Here is a 17,929-nt window from a genome sequence, read left to right as displayed (position 1 = left end):
CTTTTGTCAATGTTTCAAATGTAAGTTACATCTGATTCTTCAAGGGTTTCTTATTTTTCCATTTGATACAGTGCAATCCACTATACCAACAATAAAGCATTTGAGAGCCAAATAACCTTTCATCTGCATTAAGCAGTTTAACTTTGACAGTTTATAGATGTCCATCTCATTCCATGCCATAATTCAGTTATTTTGTCTAATTTATTTTGTGAGAATTGAAAACAGTTAACTTGAAAAGCTTACATAAAGCATTTATTATACAGATGCACTGAGAAATAGAGCAGAAAAGATTAGCAAGTCATAAAATAGACCCACTTCTATAAAACCAGTCTTTACATTGCTACAGTATGTTCTTACTACAGGAACAAACCATAAAGCCATACCACAAGAATACAGCAAAGGATTCTAAAATACATAATTAAGTTACACAGCTTCAATTGCCTTTGAAAATAAAACTAAATGGAAAAAATATGACTAAATTGTAAAGAAATGTGTAGTTACCATATTATCAAAACAGCAAGTGATTTAGAATTCTGAATTTACATTTGAACATGCGTAACTATTTGTATTCTACAGACCTGGCTCTGGTCCACGTTTTTTCTGCCTAATAAAACCAAACTGATATGACCAGTACAGTCAAACATCAAGAAAGAACTATTGTTTCTACAGAAGGCAGGATCGAAAAGTGCTGTGCAGAAGATAGAGTATTATATTGCTGAAGGAAAAAAAAAAAGTTTTTTGTCTAGAAACTTTAGACTGTGCTACAATGAATACGTGTACAATCCTGATAGCATTGTACCATACTCTAGCTGGTCTTAATCACGCATAATACATTTCTAGCAGTATGTAAACCTGATTTTGGAATCCCTATCCCCTTTAATAGTCCTGTTTCTAAGGAACAGTTCACCAAGTGGGAGAAATCAAGGTGGTGGTGACTAATCCAAATGTTGTAAAAATGTTGCAAATATCAGATCCTAGATAAGAATTTAATGGAAAATTCAAACAAATAACCAACCTTCCCAGAACACCACAAAAAGATGACAATTGCTGTTTTAACACTTGCTAATACAATAGACAGATTTAGATGAAAATTCTTTGTGTTAAATAAAAAAAAAGCATCTTAGCCCTATGTATATATAAAATATACACACACACACACACACACACACACACACACACACACACACAATATCATTTGAATTTTAACTCAAACAAGAAAACCAACAACTATCCATTACAAAACCAACTATCAGTACACATTTTCTCAGTTATAAATGATCAAAGGGCCATCAGGAAAGGTCATCAAGCAACCCATAAAACATTTACTGCATGGTTCACAAGGTATATGAATGTTGTACTTTGTACGACAGTACAAGACTTTCTGTGCAGTTCAGCTTCTGTTTTATACTGTACCTTCTATGGGTACAAATGAAGGTGGATTTAACCAACAAATACAGTACAGTACATACAAAAACACTCATTCTGTATACACAGGAATGTTTGTACAAGGTTTCATTAATATGATTTGACATTATATCCTTAAGTACTGAACTAATACACCTTTGGACATGACCATTTGTGCATTCTCTTGTTCACGGTGCAGGCTGGCAGGCTCATGACGCCTTTCGAGATGGTTCTCAAAATATGTATTAATACCCTATTTCTACATCCATCTTAAAAGAAACCCACCTATAACATATACATGATATTGTCAATGTTCAATCTCAACATTTAACAACCACGAAAGCTCTGACTTTATTGTCACAAGAAAGAACTGCCAAGTACCATTGTAGTGAGAGTTGGGAAGGTGCGAGTAACAGCCCTGAATGCACTGAATTCATATATCATAGCTCGAGCCGGGCAAAAATTCTTCTATATAATAAATAAATAAATAAATAAATTGACGGTATGCTTACAGCAGCAACTTTGTACTTCAATTTTACAAGCAAACACAAGGAGCATGCTCTTTCAGTAATAGTAATTCAATAATAGTGATTGTCATCACCTGTTAACATTCTGTAATAAACAATAGATTTGTCTTCATTTTTCAAACACTGATGAATCAAATGGGTCTTTGCTTTCATTCTGCATCATATCTTCTATAAAACCATGGGCAGGATCTACTTTGTCTATTGTCTTCACAAACAAATCAGTTTGGTGGCATAACTTGTCCAGTGTTGTTGCTGAAAAATGCTCTGCAGGTTCAGCAGTCACAGCTCAGCTGCTGGCATGTACACTGCAGGGTCCAGTGTGAACAATCAAACTGCACCTGAAAAAAACTTGTTACTTCAACAATTTATACATGTTTTCAGCGTTTCTGAAAAAAAGGTTATGCTGAAAAGGCATATGATGCGTTTGATAGTTAAACGAAATTCAGCCGATAGCAAAACAAAAAAGGGACAAAAACACATACAAGTACTACAGCCAGTATTGCGAAAAAGTAGTCAACTATGACCTATATTCACAAACATGGAATAAGCTCTTGTAAAAAGCAATTTGACACTGAATACTGTCTAAGCCGGGAGTAAGTTTTCATTCATGTCCTTTCCTTTTTTTTTTTGCATATATCTTCCTGCATCCCCCAAGACTGATGCTTCAGACGAAGGCATTAATATTTTGACCTTTCATTTCACTTACTGCAAAATCCATAGCAATTGCCATAGCAGCACAGCAATAACATGGAATGTGGATCAGTGCAATATCGCTGAAAAAATCTTTACGTGTTCACAGACCTGCGCCATCAGAGTGCAAACTAGTGGTTTTATTGTATTCTATCTTAGCAAAATGTATGTACTGTACAAATAGAGGATTTTACTAATTTGTTTTTATGAAACTAATGCAGTTCAAGCTATAGCTAAAATGAAAGTATTAAATATACATGTCCATACTAGTGTTTCCATTGTATCCCCGTTGCTGGGGTGATGTACATCCTCTACAGGGGATACACGTTCACATTTTACTGCTGTATTACAAAAACTATGCTCCTCATAAATCCACAAGGCCTTATAACAAAGCACAACCGTAAGAGCCTGCAATAACAACCTTGCATTTGTTACTGAGTGGATGAGTGATTGTCCTCTCCACACAGAATTGTTATTCAGAGGTAGTCTAGGAGTCTCAGAGAAAGTCTTTCCAATATCCCGTCCTTTCAAGCTGGGGGTCTTACCATGTGGGCATCATATCAGGGAACCAGACCCAGCCCAGGTGTTTGGAGACCTCCCAGTGGATCTGCTCCAGACTGTACCTGTGGTCAGGAATGAGCACTTCCTCCATGATGGAGAGGTGCGAGAGGCGGCTGCCGCACATCTTTACAAACTCCACAAAGGCGCTGCAGGAGACCTCGCACTCGCCCAGCCCGATAGCGGACAGGTGCTTGCACCGCTTAGCGATGCAGATCAACTCCTCGTCCAGAGGCCGCAGCCCGTTGGCACACACCACCAGCTCTACCAAGCGTGGGCACGTCATGCCCACCCGGCCCAGCACTTCCTTGCTGACGGAACGGCCGAAGTAGAGGTGCGTGACAGGGATCTCGTAGCGGAAAAAGGGATCAAACTCCTCCTCATACAGAAAGAAGTACATGACCAGATTGACTTTGGGCGAATGGCGCACCAGGGCATCCCAGCTGCTCTTCTGGATGGTGTGGAAGTGCGTCTGGCTGGGGTTCTCACTCACCACGTCGATGCGCAGGTGCTCCAGGTGAACATGCTTCTCTGAGGACAGGGCCAGCAGCAGCTCATCGCTCAGCAGGTAGTAGTTCAGGGCGAGCTCTCGAAGGCCGTGACACTGGTCTGCCACACACAAGATTCCTGCAAGAATAAAACAGTGAATTCGGGGGTCACGGCACTGGAGACTAATTCCTCTGTTCATAGAAGGGCCATGGATAGCACACACAGTAACTATTAAATAGTAGTACTGTATTTATCATCCTGCTCCCCAACATACAGTTTGGGTCTTACCTGCTGGAGACACATGTGGACAGCTGCTCATTTTTAATAGTCTGAGGGTGTCACTGTTATTTGCCACAAGGACCTTCAGAGAAGGATCATCCACCGGGGTGTCACTGATCTTCAGTGATGAGAGTGATTTAGAGTTTACAAACAGTACTGTCAAGGCTGAAATAAAATGTGACTGCAGAGAGAAACACAAGAATTAAGGGCTCAATATTACCAACACCTACATTTACAATTAGAAGCTTAAACCGTAGTGTTTAAACACTGGTCTTAGTAGTATTTTTACCTTTTTTGTATTGCCTGTGGACCTTAAATAATTTAAATAATGGATGTTTTAATCTAAACAAATAGGAATTATTCCTCATGGTACCTTTATTGTAGCGATCATTGTTCAGAGATGCCCAGAATATACTGTGGTTTGCACCTATTGTACCACTTACAAAAGTGTTATTTACCAATTACTGAACAGAGACATACAATTCTCACTTCTCTACCTTTGGTAATTCCATGAAGCTTGGCCTTGCAGTTGAAATCAATCCAAGTGTCTTCAGGGAGCAGTTTACAAGCTGTGACAGGATATCACATGCTTCCTCTGCTGACTCTGTACTGCTATCCACCTGGAGAGAAAGGCATCCCATGCTATCTCAATTGAAATAATGGATACACATTCTTATTTTGTCAGTAACACACAAATCCCCCCACAATAGATGCAAGCAACATATTTCAGGTGTCACTGGATGAACAACAGTTTATCACTGTGACCTGGATGTGTCACTCACAGTATACAGACATTTACAGGTTCTCTTAAAATAGATTCAGCATTAGCAGAAGAGAAGTTCCCTAAATGCAGCCTTCAATAGCACAGCCTATTTTTATCATTAGTACATAAAAAGTAGGTCACAATTAAGACTACATGAAGAAAAGAAAAAAGGTAAAGTAGGACCAGCTTATCCTAAAATGCTTTGAGTGAAAAACTTTGCACAGCAGTAGTCAGAATCAGGTAGCTTTACATTGTATGCTTAAATAGCTAAAGCAGAAACAACACACCTTGAAACTGACATATTGCAAGTGGTCTGAATGCCTCTGGATGATCTGCTTAATGAGGTCTGGGTGAGTGGCTTTCAGGTAGGAGGTGGCAGACTGGCTCAGCTCAAACTCAAAGCACCTCCACAGCTCCGGCATGTGAAAAGCTTGGTTCCAGCGTCGGCACACCTGGGATGCATGAGCACGGTTCAGGAGGGGCAGGTACTTGAAGATGTGCAGGACTACATTCTGGGGCAGCTCACCCCAGTCAAAGGCTCTCTCTGAGGGTTTCTCCAGGGCTTTCACCTTCTTGAACCCGTCCCCTACACACTCGGAAGAAGAACTACTGCCACCATCACTCCCTTTACCGCCACTTTTCATTCTGTTAGGAAATAAAACTGTTTTGAGAGGGGGGGGGGGGGTATTTTACTGACACAATCCATTAACTACATAGTTGTGATCTATGCCTGAATTTCATATTGCCAATATTTGCAAATAGTCCAATATAATTCATCCCAGTGCAAAATACGTGTTTAATTTGTTCTATTTTTTATTACTTGAAATAGTTGACCGCTTCATTTTTAGTTTTCATTCCGAAAATGTATTAAAACAAACACAAAAAGGGAGATATACCTAAAAGATGAAAGGAGAAATGTTTATTCCAAATATAATAAAATCGGACCTGGCACATATTTAAAATCAATTTCCCATCTTCTTTTAATCAATTCCTTTGACGGACTTGGAGTTGGAATTGATAAAAAATAAAACAAAACAAAACAAAAAAAAAAAAAAAAAAAAAAAATCAGGAAAGCGCTCCAATCATAATCTAACATCCCTGGACATTTTGCAAGAGAACTGCTCAACCAAAACCCTCCAACTACAGTAAATTGCACGTGTCGTCTCCCTAAACCACGGATTAATCCCACACACTGTCCGAACCGCTAATTCAAATTGTGTATGACCAGAAACAATACTAGGTACAGTGGTTATTCACGACACAGAGCTGGGACTGGTCTGTGAGAAAGCTATCCTTATTTATTTATTTTTGTTTTGTTTATGTTTTATCGACAGCTACTTACCACCTTTAATTACATGTCAGTACAAGCAAAACAAAAAAAACAATATGTTGGTCAGAGTAGAATTATAATTGTAAATAATAAAAATACACCTTAAAACAGCATCGGTAGAAATGTAAAATAATGACAGCACCATTACCTGCTTTTCTTTAACTACAGAACACCGAAGTGAATTGTGTTGTCACGTTGTTTACAGACAGTGCGGTTCCTCGCCGGTCTGTTGTGTTGACATGAACACACAGCAAAATCACCACGCCCACGTTCACATCAACCCAGACCTCCGCTAGCAAACCTCTCAAACCGGGCCACCTGAGGAGATTCTGAAACCACCTTAACTGACGGGCTGTGTTCTACTTCAGGCTTTAACCCTCTTGTCACTTATTCTGTCTATTTTTTTCTCACTGTATATGCGCAATATTATCCATAGCAATGAACACCGGAAATGGCGTTGAAACAAGGTGTCACAGGAGCAGTGTATTGTGGGTGAGATGTGTAAACTGTTTTAACCATAGCTCTGTAGAGGGCGAGCCGGGTCATTGACAGAATACTGCACTGCAGTACAAGGTAAACTTTTCAAACAAGCGCGTAACAGTTATTGGGCAAGGCTGTGTATTACATTAAGAAGTGTACACTGACCTTAACTAGTGGTATTCCCAAAAATATAGTGTTATACGTCACCACGAAACCGGTAACACAGTAATAACAATCAATGATATGGAAGGCAACACAAAAGCCAGAGCTCTTCTCATGTTTTTAAAACATTTTAATCACTCTTCCTGTAGCCATTTAGAGGAGTGGTTCCCAATCCTAGTCCTGGGGCTCCTGTGTCTGCTGGTTTTCATCCAACTGAGAGCTCAATTATTGAACTAGACCCTTAACTGAACTGGTAATTTGCTTAATTAGACCTTTTTACTTGTGTGTAGCTCTTAAAAAAGTTGCATAGTTCAAGTTGCTTATAGAATGTTACAGCTAACTTGAAATCTGCAACTGTTTATGAGCTGAACACAATTACAAAGGTTCAATTAAGCAAATGATCAGTTCAATGAAGGGTCAAGTTAAGTAACTGAGAGCTCAGTTGGAATGAAAACCAGCAGCCACAGGGGGACCCCAGGACCAGGGTTGGGAACCACTGATTAAAAGGACAGATCTCAAACCCCAGTACACTAGAGCGGACACTTTTAAAAGAGTTTTGAAACAGAGCTTAAAGTTATAAGTGTAAAAAGTTGTCAGGAAGATAAATTACATTAACAATAAAGAGAAATTACATTATTTAAACAGTTGTAGCAATACGTGGTGACGTATAACGCTATTTTTCTATAACCCCACTTCTTACTCTTTACGACACCAGCTTACATGTAAAGGTTTATTATTGCTATCCAGTAAAAGTCTTATGAGTGTATTACTTCTTTTTAAACTCTGAAATTGGTGCTTTTTAACCTCAAGCCTGATTTTTGATGCATACCAGATGGATTCATGGTACACACAAAGTTATAGGGAGATCTACTGCAAACACCAAGCCCATTGGCCTATATTTCTACTTGGAATCCAAGTATACACATACATGCAAAGAGAAAAGTACCAAGTACTTCCTGGGCTGCTCTTGTGTTTTTTGTTGTCTCCATTTCACTGTATACAGTTTCCCAGACCTGAATTATGGCTGCAGAGGCTTTGTGCAAATTTGTGTTCTCCCAAGACAGCTGGCTTCCTGTTTTCATCTCCCAAGGGTTCATTGTATTGTACCATGTACAGCAATCAAGTAAAAAAACAAAACAAAACAAACAAAAAAAACCTCCATCTAACAATTAGGGGGTCCCCCAGAAGCAATTAGAGGTGGTGACTGAGGCCAATTTAAACACTTTGTAGACTCATCACATACGGCAGCTGTTTCTTTTTGTTAGCCTTTATAAATGTGCTGTGTTTGAACATGTGTCTGTTCCGAATGCAGCTTCACATATCAAGTAAGTCATTTTTATCAGACAGTCTTCTGTACTGGTAAAACAAAGAAGTGCAAACACACTGAAAGGTGAAACACAATAGCCTTTTCACTGTATAAAAATGTACAGCGGCTTTATTGACATATACATTCCATATGTTTACAGCTGCAAGATAGGAGGCACACCCAGTATTGCACTTCATTAAAATTTCAGGCTCAAAACATAACCCAGAAGATTAAATGAAAAGTAGCGAATTCAGAATACACCTATTTTGGATACTGTCATTATATACAACATGAGATAAATCGTACACTATATGCCTTCCTAACAGAACATTCTTAACAGGCTATACTCATAAACCAGACGAGACTTTTTTCGCCCGTTATGCAATCAACAGTTGGGAGTACTGTACAGGACTACAAAAAAAAAAAAAACCCAGGAGTATACATATAACATTATCTTTATTTGTATTCATAGTTAGGAAGCTGGCATTACTGTTGTGTTTTTTTATTTATTATTTATGTTCCTCCACAATTGCCATGAACAAGTTTTATTTTGAAAGCATCGTTATGCCTCGGTGATTAAGAGGCGTGCAACGTTTATAGGAGCCGAGGGTTACAACGGCTGCATGCAAACATGTCACAAGTTTTTAAAAGTCCTGAAGATGCGCTGGGTCTCCCACATCCAGAACGCTGTCTATTTCCTGTTAATTCTGGGGTTTCTTCACTTGCTCTGCTGGCCTTTGACTGACCCGCCTTTGGGATCAGTTGAGAGGTTCCTACAGGCTTAAATGTGGAACGATGGTTCTGCTGTAAAACGGCATGCTTGTTCAAAAAGTGTGAGCATTTCTGCAGACCCCACAGCCCAATGCAAACTCCTCCCCTGTCGGGGGATGCACAACATGTAGTGGGCACTCTGAGCCTTCCAGCTGTTTACCTTTTGGACCTGCAGAGAAATAACCAGGACAAGTTTAGTAAAACAAACAAAAATAGACATTGGAATTTTGCTGAAATTCCAATGGAATTTTGTACTGAGAAACTGACATCTGCTCAAATCAACTTCCAATCAGATCCCATGATCATACCACACACGTGTGGTTCTGAAATCCAGCCCAACCGTTTAACACTCAAACAACAATCACTATTTACAAACGTATCCTCATTTATCAACTAATTTTTGTCTTCATTGCAAAATAACACACTCAAGCTAACAAAAATCAAATTGAACAATCCACAAGCCTTAACTAAACCCATGAAGTGCAACCCATGAGCATATTTCTACTGTATATTGTCAAAGACTTTATTATTCCAGCAATAAGGTCATCAACAGCCTTGTATTTTCAGTCATGAAGAGGAGACAACAGCTGCAGTTTGTCACCTTGTCTGATATCAAAGACTCTAACAGGGCGCTTCTGAGCAGCCTACCTGCAGGGCAATGTGGAAGCTCCTCCTTGGACACACTGGTCATCCTCTGGAAGTCATCATGGCAAGCGTTACAGAAATGTGTTGTGCCAAAGCAAAAAAAGACAGCTACTGAGCAACAGTAGCGGCATTTGTACTCCAGGAAATCTGTACCATGTTTAGAGCACATCTATAGGAAAGGGGAGAAATGTGTAGATTTATTGCATGTTGTTCTGGGATTAAAAGTGACCCATTTTTGTCAAAGAGAAAAGCAAACTCAGATACAAAAAAAAAATAATAATAAAATAAAAATAGCATACACATTCGACTCAACATATAACATTACTAAAAGGAAACAATTTACCAGAGATTTGTAACACCTGACTTAATACACAACAAATTCTGTTGTAACAAAAATCTATTATCATAATACTAAATCTATAATATTTTGTCTTGATGTTAACACATTCCATGTAATATAATTATAATGGAGAATTAATTTAACTCTACTGTTGGAGAGAGCAGTGGTATGTTAATTTAAATTACGAGGCAGAGCAGACAAAAAAGGTTTTTAAGTAAAAAAAATACTAGTAAGAGTCACAATTAATAGGAGTTAAAACATGATTTATCATAATCATGATTAAATTGATTAAATTTAGCAAATAATCAATAAATAAAAATCCCCTTATCCATTGTGCCCATGTTTTTGTTCAACTAGTAATCACTACTATTAAAATAGACAAAAAAGTCCCTATTGAAGCAGCACCTTGAAACGAAGTCTGCTCCCACACACTCAATTCTAATGTATGTACCTGGGCTCTTGAAACATCAGAGCAAGCTCCACAAATGAGCTCTCGAGGGTCATAGTCATCCCCTTGTCCAGCCTCTGCATCACAGCGTGCCTCACCTCCAAAGTAGGCCTGAACAAAAGTGCAACAAATCAAACCTGTATTATCAAGCATCACTTTCAAACACTAGAGTTCTCTTACCATGAAGTGTTGCCTGCCGTCCTTCCTTCCTGACACAGAAGACAAGACTTAAGAGTGCAAACTATGATTTGCAGTGCAGATTAAAAAGCATCAGCGCACAAGTACTATAACGCACAAGTACTATAAAAAGTTTGAATCTTCTATACCGGAGCTGTTTACAGTTTAGGGATTTCTGATCACTTTTTGGTAAAATCGAACTTTTCAAGCCTTAAATGCTTTACCTGGCAACGTATTTAATACTTCTACTATGGCTACTACTACTACTAACAATAAATGTAATGTCCAATGTGCTTCATAGGCAGGGTTGAGACCCAACAGAGCAGAAGGAATATCATTAAGATGACTTACATTTCCTGTTCTGTAAGCCAAAAGAGCAAAACATAAAAAAAAAAGGAAAACAAGGTTTTAAACAGACCTTTTTACACTTGTAGCAGACATAGTAAGCATATCTGTTCATGGCAAAGCCAGCAGGATCACTGTGAAACCGAGCCCCCGGGGTAGTAATGGCTTCACTCTTGTGTAGTCCTTCATATTCTAACCTCATGAGAGCTTTTCTTCTCACATCTTCATACAGTTCTTTGATAGGATCCAGCAGGTCCTTCAACATTAAATGATTGATTTTTTTCTAAAAATGCAAAATGGAAATCAGACATTAGTGATTAGTAAGTGTATTTGGTTAATGGCGTGTTGGTTTAGGTCTTGTTAGATATTGTTTCACCTGGGATCATCTGAAGAATCTGTGTTCTCAAAATGTTCAACTTAAACGCTGAAGATATTTATGCCTTAGAAGTGTTTAACAGAAATGTAACTCCCGCATTAGCCCTTGACCCAATTGGAACACAATATATTCTCTATTACCTTGCAGATAGGACAAGACATGAACCCAAACGTTATTCTTGGACCAAGCCATTGGTTGTCCAGAACTCGCCTGGAACACTGAAGATGGAACACATGACTGCAATCCAACTGGAAAAACAAATATGTGAAATGTATTTGAATTTATTATTTAAAACGTTCAACTCTACAGTAATCTACTTGTGGTGATGTTTTATATTCAGGTTTGTCCAACTAATTTGTTAATAATTTGTAATGGTCTTGATAGTGCATCTAACATTGATCCAAGTCTGCTGTGCTGTAAACAATTCATTTATTTGGAATGCAGGTTTTACAGACCCTGTTTAGAACTAATCTTGGACAGTTAAAATAAGATGTTCAGATTTATTATGGAAGTTTGCATACCACATGTAATAAGGTCAATAATAAAAGTTCCTCAATAAACATTCATATTTCAGTTATGTAATGAATCTAAACATAATTAATAAAAGTCATTAACTGCCAATCAGTTAATTCTGGTAACATACTGTACTTTGAAAGTCTGTGGCCCTCATATCAATATGACAGGAACTCTTACTTGAACTGCTGGTGCTGCCGACAGTGCCTCAGTAAAACAGATCATGCACATGTCATCAGCATCCTGTTTGAGGCAGGATGTGCTCTTGTCACAGCCATGCAGGCAGGGCAGACACTGGTCCTCATTCTTAACCCCTCCACATGGGTGGCCACAGGAATGAGTCTTGCTGCATGCTGTTTTTGCATACTCCTGTGAAAGAGGAATAAACTAATTACAAAGCAAGAAGGAGCGCATACACACAACAATTCCAATGGGAACAGCCCCTTCCCTATTTCTGTGCAGGTTATTTTTTTCCAGATTTATTTGACCCACCTGACAGTCTGCATCAGTGCACACACTTCCCACAGCGGACAGCTCCGTTCCATTCCTCGTGCCACAGAAACGACAAGCCTCCGAGCTGCTGGATGCAGGCTTGCCTGTAAGGACAGGTTTCATTTCAGACAGTTCAGTTTTTCACCTAGACAAATCTGGTAACACCCTCCCTGAAATTACATCACAGAAACCTACTTCACACCTTAAAAGGCCAACAGTGGCAGATGCCAGATGGCAGCTCTCCTTTTGTTGTGCTTTGTTTATTTATATTAATGAATCCTCTTAATTCCTAAGAGTTCTTATTATTGAAGACAAAAGTACTGTACTTAACTATAGCAAAGGCTAATGCTAACTAAAATCTAGTGGAACATAACTTGAAGATCTGTATTCAATTTTTTTTTTTTAACTGCACAAAGGCGACAGAATAGTAGGTAATAGAACATTTTAAAACATTACTATTAGGAGCTATACCATTAAGTAAAAAAAAAAAAAAATAATAATAATAAAAAAAATAATAATAATAATAATTACATTATAAGTAGTCCAACTAATAAAACAACATTATATCAGTTCCATGCTTTCATTTTGGACAGCTTTAATTACAGAATGAAAGTAAACAAAGGCTGCGCCAGCTCCTGCCAATATTACCTGTGTGTTCCCTGAACTCTACCATTGCCTTCATGGTTTTAGAATCTGCTAGAGCCATCAGCCAGAAGAGCTTGGTCCTTCCACAGCCTTCATGAAGATCCACTTTAATAGCCTCTTCCTCTTCCTTGAACACCTGCCGTTTTTGAGAAAACAGAAATATGGTAAAGACTATTAGGTATAAAAGGTGTCTCATACATCAATGTCTGTGGTAGCCATCGACGCAAAAATTATATATATCTGTATATATATATATATATATATATATATATATATATATATATATATATATATATATATATATATATATATAATTTTTTTTTTTTTGGGTTTATGTTCACGTACCTGCACAGTGGAGGTCAAAATGTTTTACAGAAATACAAATGTTTAACTATTGGCATATATTTTATGGTTTCAACCCCCCCCCCCAAAAAAAAAAAAATCCATGTTGGAAGGAAGAGTCTGTAAAGATAAAACTAATTATGCAAACTCCAACCGAAAATAACAGAAGCACATCATTTGGCTAACATCAGGCTTTAATGTATTGGGGAACTGGGTCTGTCCCAAAGTAACCCACCTGTCTCTGATGTGAGCGGGTGCGCCTGTGGAGGTGGAGGAATCGGTCACAGTCAGTACACAGATTTCCACACATGTTACACAGGATGATAGCAGCAGTCTCCCCATCGTCATGGTTATCACACATAGGCTGTGACAAAAACACAATAGAAAAGCTCATCAAAACCCTAACAAGCTTACCAGCATGCCTTTTCAATATATAATACATATCAAAAAAACCCCACTGAAATTAACCCAGTGTGTTTCTTTTTTTTCAGCTTTTACCTTATCAATAGGAGTCATATTCAAAAGCAGATAAAGCAAGGCTGTAGTTTTATTTTTTACTGTTCTATATAGGTGTACCGTAACACTTTGTATGGAAGAATAATATAAAAAACATATGATTCTTGAAGCACACCTATATTAATGTCAACATACACATTACACTTCCATAAAAAGAAAATGAATAAATATTCTACTATAGGTGAGAGTACCCATGCGATACTTGTCACTAGTAACAGGAAAACAAAGCACACAAAACCACACAGCAGGTATGAATGTCTAGGCACATACAGTAAGCTCAACCACACGATCAGACTCTACCCTTACCATTTGCTTCTGTTGCCCATCTTTACCCATCCATCTGCCAGAAGAAAGCCTGTCCACATGGTCCTGGTCCAGTACACAAAGTGAAGCCAGGGCCAGCCATAGCTGTAACAGAGACATATTGACTTTTACATTGAGTTATGTTTTAATTTGTGCTTTTTAAAAAACACAGGCAAGGGGGTGATAATAGTTCCCTCAAGGTCAGTTACACTGCAGTCCTATTAATGTCCTTCAGCCTCTATTGTACAGGTTGAGAAAACACTACCCCCATACTGGTGGGTGGCAAACAACAGTACTAGGTTCCAGTCAGAATGTAAGACCCTGTACTATAGATTACTTTTTCAAAAGGTATTTGAGTTTGGAGATGTTACTTTTCGCTCCCAAGCCTCCAATATCCAACATGCTAAGCGTATTACTACAGCTCGCTCTGTTTACACGTCACAGTCCAGGTCTGTGTTTGTGAAATCAAATGAGGTCGAAGCGCAGTACCCTGGTAGTTGCAATGCAGCGCACTGGTGATCTGTGTTCTTCCTCCATTTTGGTTAATGCAATGATGGTCTCTGCAATGGCATTCTTTGTGACCCGGGACCAGGCCTCAGACAGGTGCCCCTAACAAAGCAGAAAATAATACACAACCTTACAGGGCAACAGTCACATTAAATTTGTACTATTATGTAATTAAAGTACATACAATAACAAGGTGTTAAAACAGGGTTGAGTTAGCTGCAATATCATGGTAGTAGTAGTGACAAACACTTAGAGATTACATATTTGTGTTTTCAAAATGTTCTTACTGACACAGAACTTAGCCCAAAATCTGGAAATAAAAAACATTTAAAAAAATCTGTTTCTTTGTGAAAATAACTTCACAGCCAGTAACATATATGGTTTAACAATCAATCAAAACTGAATGGCTTAGTAATTTAGGGCAAAAAACAAAGTAGACATTGCTTCTTACTGATGCCATGTCCTTGACCAGTTTGATAATGATCTCAGCAATCTGGGGTGGAGTGGAACCCTTCATCCACCAGTGACTCTCGCCTCGCATGATATAGCTAGATAATGCAAAACACATGACAAAAGTGGGTAAACTCACTTTATTTACAGTAAATAACTATTTAAATGCAATTCAACCTCTACAGCAGTCTTACCCTGTATGCTAAAACTGAACTTCTTGATGCTACCGTTATCCAGTACTAAAACACACACACATATACATGAAGTACTTTACCAGCCATATGAACCCTTCTCAAAAAAAAAAACCCTATCCTTGTAGTAATTCAAGATAGATAAAAAACAATAGCAACATTAACAGATGAATCAGAAGCATGGTCTCCTACCTGGAGTTGAAGATCATGGGCAGTGTTACTGTGGTGACTCCTTTTCCCGCTGCAGTCCCAGCGATAGTGGCTCCCTTGGCTTTCAGTTGTACAGTGAGCGCTTTGGCAATGCAGCCCAGGAACATGTCCAGGATAGCCAGCTTGTTCCAATCTCCCTTTTCTGTGGAGTGAATGATGTCGCTGATATCTGCAGGAGGGAGGGCCTTCACCCCGATTATACTGGCCAGGCGAGCTGGAGTCACCTCAGGGAGCACACGCCTCAGCAGAGAGGTCACCTGCAGAGGATTACAAGAGTCGATCAGATAGTCAGCACTGTCGTCATCAGTATTTTTACTAGCATTACTGAAAACTATCACAAACTGGTCCCAATTGCAAATACACAATATAATAGTAGTTTTTCCGGCAGTACTCTGTTTCTTTCCAGATGAGAATAGGAACAAAAAACTAGAACAACCATAGTACCCCTTATGCATGTGATCGGTCAGGGACAAGTTTGAAGAGCATTAAAATAGTAAATTATCCAGGCATGTCAACTCAAGATTATTAGAAGAAATTTCTCAGTTGCTCCTTACCTGTCTCTGTACCCTGGGGGAAGCCGTGTGGAGCAGGGAGAAGAGGTCCTGCAGCAGAGTCAGCTGTTGGGCTAAGTACTGTCTGCCCACGTTGGAGCCGCTCAGAGCCAGCACCATGGACAGCAGCTCGAAGCAGTACGCATCCGAGGAGGCATCTTCATCGCTGGGCTGAGAGTTGGCGTTCTCCTTGCTGGAGATGGCGTGCTCCCATTCCTCACGGACACGGGTGGCTTCCATTCGAATCGCCTGCACAATATGAGCACACACCTGTGGGCAAAGAACAGAAACAAGAAACCCTGTATGAGAAGAATGATTTAGAGAAAAAGGGCCTTTTGAAGACATTGTAAGACACTTCTAGTAGTAACGTTCTTGTCACTGGATCCTGTTTATTTTAGTAATTCTAAATTCAGCATTATTGAATATTAGTTATGGATAAGAATAATGGAGAATGATGGTGGTTCTATGGACAGGTGGTTCAGAAGCCTGCGTTGGTCTTTGAGCAAATGGGGATTGATATTATGGGACATTATTTTCATACTATTTCAAACAAAAGTAGACTTCATTTGCTTAAGCTGCTAATACACTAGGGTTACATTTCTCACTTGCTACTAAATTATTCGGTCTTCCAAAATGTCAAGTTTTATCTAGGATGTTTATCTTTTTTTTCCATCATCCTCTGTGCTAGCATACCTGCTTCTGAAGGTTTGTCAGCTTACTCCTGCTGAATATAATTCCAACCATGTGCTCCTTCAAGTCTGCATCAGATGGAGCCTAGGAAACAAAAGTGCAATATAAAAGTAATATTATAATATTAACCTTTAATGTTTGATACCATATTTTTTCTATTCGTAGACAAAGCAGGGGATAAAAACCATACCCAAAAGGCGCAGGTCTTTATTAATTGCAGATTTTATATATATATATTTCAAAAGCTGAGCATTGTTGTTTTGTACTATATTAACTTTGTAGATCAAAACAGTAATGCATACACGCTCAATTTAAAACAATTATTAAATCAGTACTTGTACAAAGCATAAACAGAAATGTACCCAGCAGATCAACAGACAAGCAATGATGTCTTAACTTATGTTTCCAATCCCAACTTTAGAATCAGACCTCAGTTACAGAAAACAGAACATGCTTTAATTGTCTGCAATGTTCTCTATGCTAATGCCACAATCATTACCTTGTCCTCTCCTTCAGGAGAAGACAATAAGTTCTTCTCCTCCTGTTCTGGAGTTGGCTCTGCATCACCACAGATAAGCTTTCCGAACACCTGTACAAAAAAATTAAAATCTAAGACATGCTAAAGCAGAAGAACTGAGGTGTAAGATCCTGCCCTACTACACCTGTGATGTGATCAGACAGAAGGAAAGCCCTGCTATACCTGTGATGTGATCAGACTTAAGGAAAGCCCTGCTATACCTGTGATGTGATCAGACTGAAGGAAAGCCCTGCTATACCTGTGATGTGATCAGACTGAAGGAAAGCCCTGCTGCACCTGTGATGTGATCAGACTGAAGGAAAGCCCTGCTATACCTGTGATGTGATCAGACTGAAGGAAAGCCCTGCTGTACCTGTGATGTGATCAGACTGAAGGAAAGCCCTGCTATACCTGTGATGTGATCAGACTGAAGGAAAGCCCTGCTGTACCTGTGATGTGATCAGACTGAAGGAAAGCCCTGCTATACCTGCGATGTGATCAGACTGAAGGAAAGCCCTGCTATACCTGCGATGTAATCAGACGGAAAACTCTAAGGGTTTCTGCCTCGCAGTTCTTCTGCTGCGCCACGCTAGCTGAAATCTGTCCGGCGATTTTAATGCTCTCCCCGTCTTTCCATCCCAGAACTTTGACCTGGCGCACTCGCAGGGTGTTCTCTGGTCCCTTCAGCTCGATTTTCACAATCTGAGCATCAACCCTGGGGAGCTCGCTGGTGACCCAGCCGATATGTCTGGAGTCCAGGTCCACCTGATGAAACAAATAGGGGATACAAATAAGTAAATTACAAAAAATGATGACATCTGTTTGTTTCAATTTCACAATTTCCTGGTCAATCAGCCCAATTCCAAATAATGTACAGAAGGTTGACTAGCCTATTTCACCGTATTCCCTAAC

At 39.1% G+C, this 17,929-nt stretch overlaps 2 protein-coding genes across 19 annotated transcripts in view; both read right to left on the bottom strand.

Annotated features, from left to right (window-relative positions):
- Nucleotides 1-1,164: 1,164 nt before the first annotated feature.
- On the bottom strand, nucleotides 1,165-6,478 carry fbxl3a (F-box and leucine-rich repeat protein 3a). Of its 2 annotated transcripts, none has more exons than XM_041259729.1 (5): nucleotides 6,189-6,478; nucleotides 4,998-5,371; nucleotides 4,445-4,567; nucleotides 3,957-4,128; nucleotides 1,165-3,806 (listed from the first exon to the last, which is right to left on the bottom strand). In XM_041259729.1, the coding sequence occupies exons 2-5, from the start codon at nucleotides 5,352-5,354 to the stop codon at nucleotides 3,163-3,165; spliced, it is 1,296 nt and encodes a 431-aa protein (XP_041115663.1). In that variant the 5' UTR covers nucleotides 5,355-5,371; nucleotides 6,189-6,478; the 3' UTR covers nucleotides 1,165-3,162. The 2 variants fall into 2 exon arrangements, with proteins under 2 accessions (XP_041115663.1, XP_041115664.1); XM_041259730.1 differs by having other exon boundaries at nucleotides 4,998-5,355.
- A 1,610-nt stretch (nucleotides 6,479-8,088) lies between these two features.
- mycbp2 (MYC binding protein 2) overlaps nucleotides 8,089-17,929 on the bottom strand; it is a 91,570-nt gene continuing 81,729 nt past the window's right edge. For all 17 annotated transcript variants that reach the window (XM_041259709.1, XM_041259718.1, XM_041259719.1 and 14 more), the window contains 17 exons: nucleotides 17,543-17,782; nucleotides 17,000-17,089; nucleotides 16,504-16,584; nucleotides 15,814-16,080; nucleotides 15,242-15,516; nucleotides 14,860-14,956; nucleotides 14,391-14,510; nucleotides 13,905-14,006; nucleotides 13,318-13,446; nucleotides 12,744-12,876; nucleotides 12,096-12,199; nucleotides 11,784-11,972; nucleotides 11,231-11,338; nucleotides 10,788-10,997; nucleotides 10,196-10,303; nucleotides 9,408-9,573; nucleotides 8,089-8,928 (listed from right to left, as the gene is read on the bottom strand). In XM_041259709.1, coding sequence (XP_041115643.1) covers nucleotides 8,813-8,928; nucleotides 9,408-9,573; nucleotides 10,196-10,303; nucleotides 10,788-10,997; nucleotides 11,231-11,338; nucleotides 11,784-11,972; nucleotides 12,096-12,199; nucleotides 12,744-12,876; nucleotides 13,318-13,446; nucleotides 13,905-14,006; nucleotides 14,391-14,510; nucleotides 14,860-14,956; nucleotides 15,242-15,516; nucleotides 15,814-16,080; nucleotides 16,504-16,584; nucleotides 17,000-17,089; nucleotides 17,543-17,782 — 2,535 coding nt within the window. In that variant the 3' untranslated portion in view covers nucleotides 8,089-8,812. The remainder of the gene's footprint in view (nucleotides 8,929-9,407; nucleotides 9,574-10,195; nucleotides 10,304-10,787; nucleotides 10,998-11,230; nucleotides 11,339-11,783; nucleotides 11,973-12,095; nucleotides 12,200-12,743; nucleotides 12,877-13,317; nucleotides 13,447-13,904; nucleotides 14,007-14,390; nucleotides 14,511-14,859; nucleotides 14,957-15,241; nucleotides 15,517-15,813; nucleotides 16,081-16,503; nucleotides 16,585-16,999; nucleotides 17,090-17,542; nucleotides 17,783-17,929) is intronic.

Source organism: Polyodon spathula, chromosome 9, assembly GCF_017654505.1.
Source record: "Polyodon spathula isolate WHYD16114869_AA chromosome 9, ASM1765450v1, whole genome shotgun sequence".
Lineage (NCBI taxonomy): Eukaryota > Metazoa > Chordata > Actinopteri > Acipenseriformes > Polyodontidae > Polyodon > Polyodon spathula.
The sequence above is the reverse complement of the archived record's forward strand: the minus strand, read 5'-3'. Positions and strand labels throughout refer to the sequence as shown.

Bases quoted from the DNA above. Each gene is read 5' to 3' on its own strand.
- fbxl3a (XM_041259729.1), bottom strand. From the start codon at position 5,354: ATGAAAAGTGGCGGTAAAGGGAGTGATGGTGGCAGTAGTTCTTCTTCC. The intron at 4,129-4,444 runs GTAGAGAAGTGA...TTCTCTCTGCAG, and splicing joins GCTTCATGGAATTACCAAAG to TCACATTTTATTTCAGCCTT. The intron at 3,807-3,956 runs GTAAGACCCAAA...TTATTCTTGCAG, and splicing joins TCCACATGTGTCTCCAGCAG to GAATCTTGTGTGTGGCAGAC.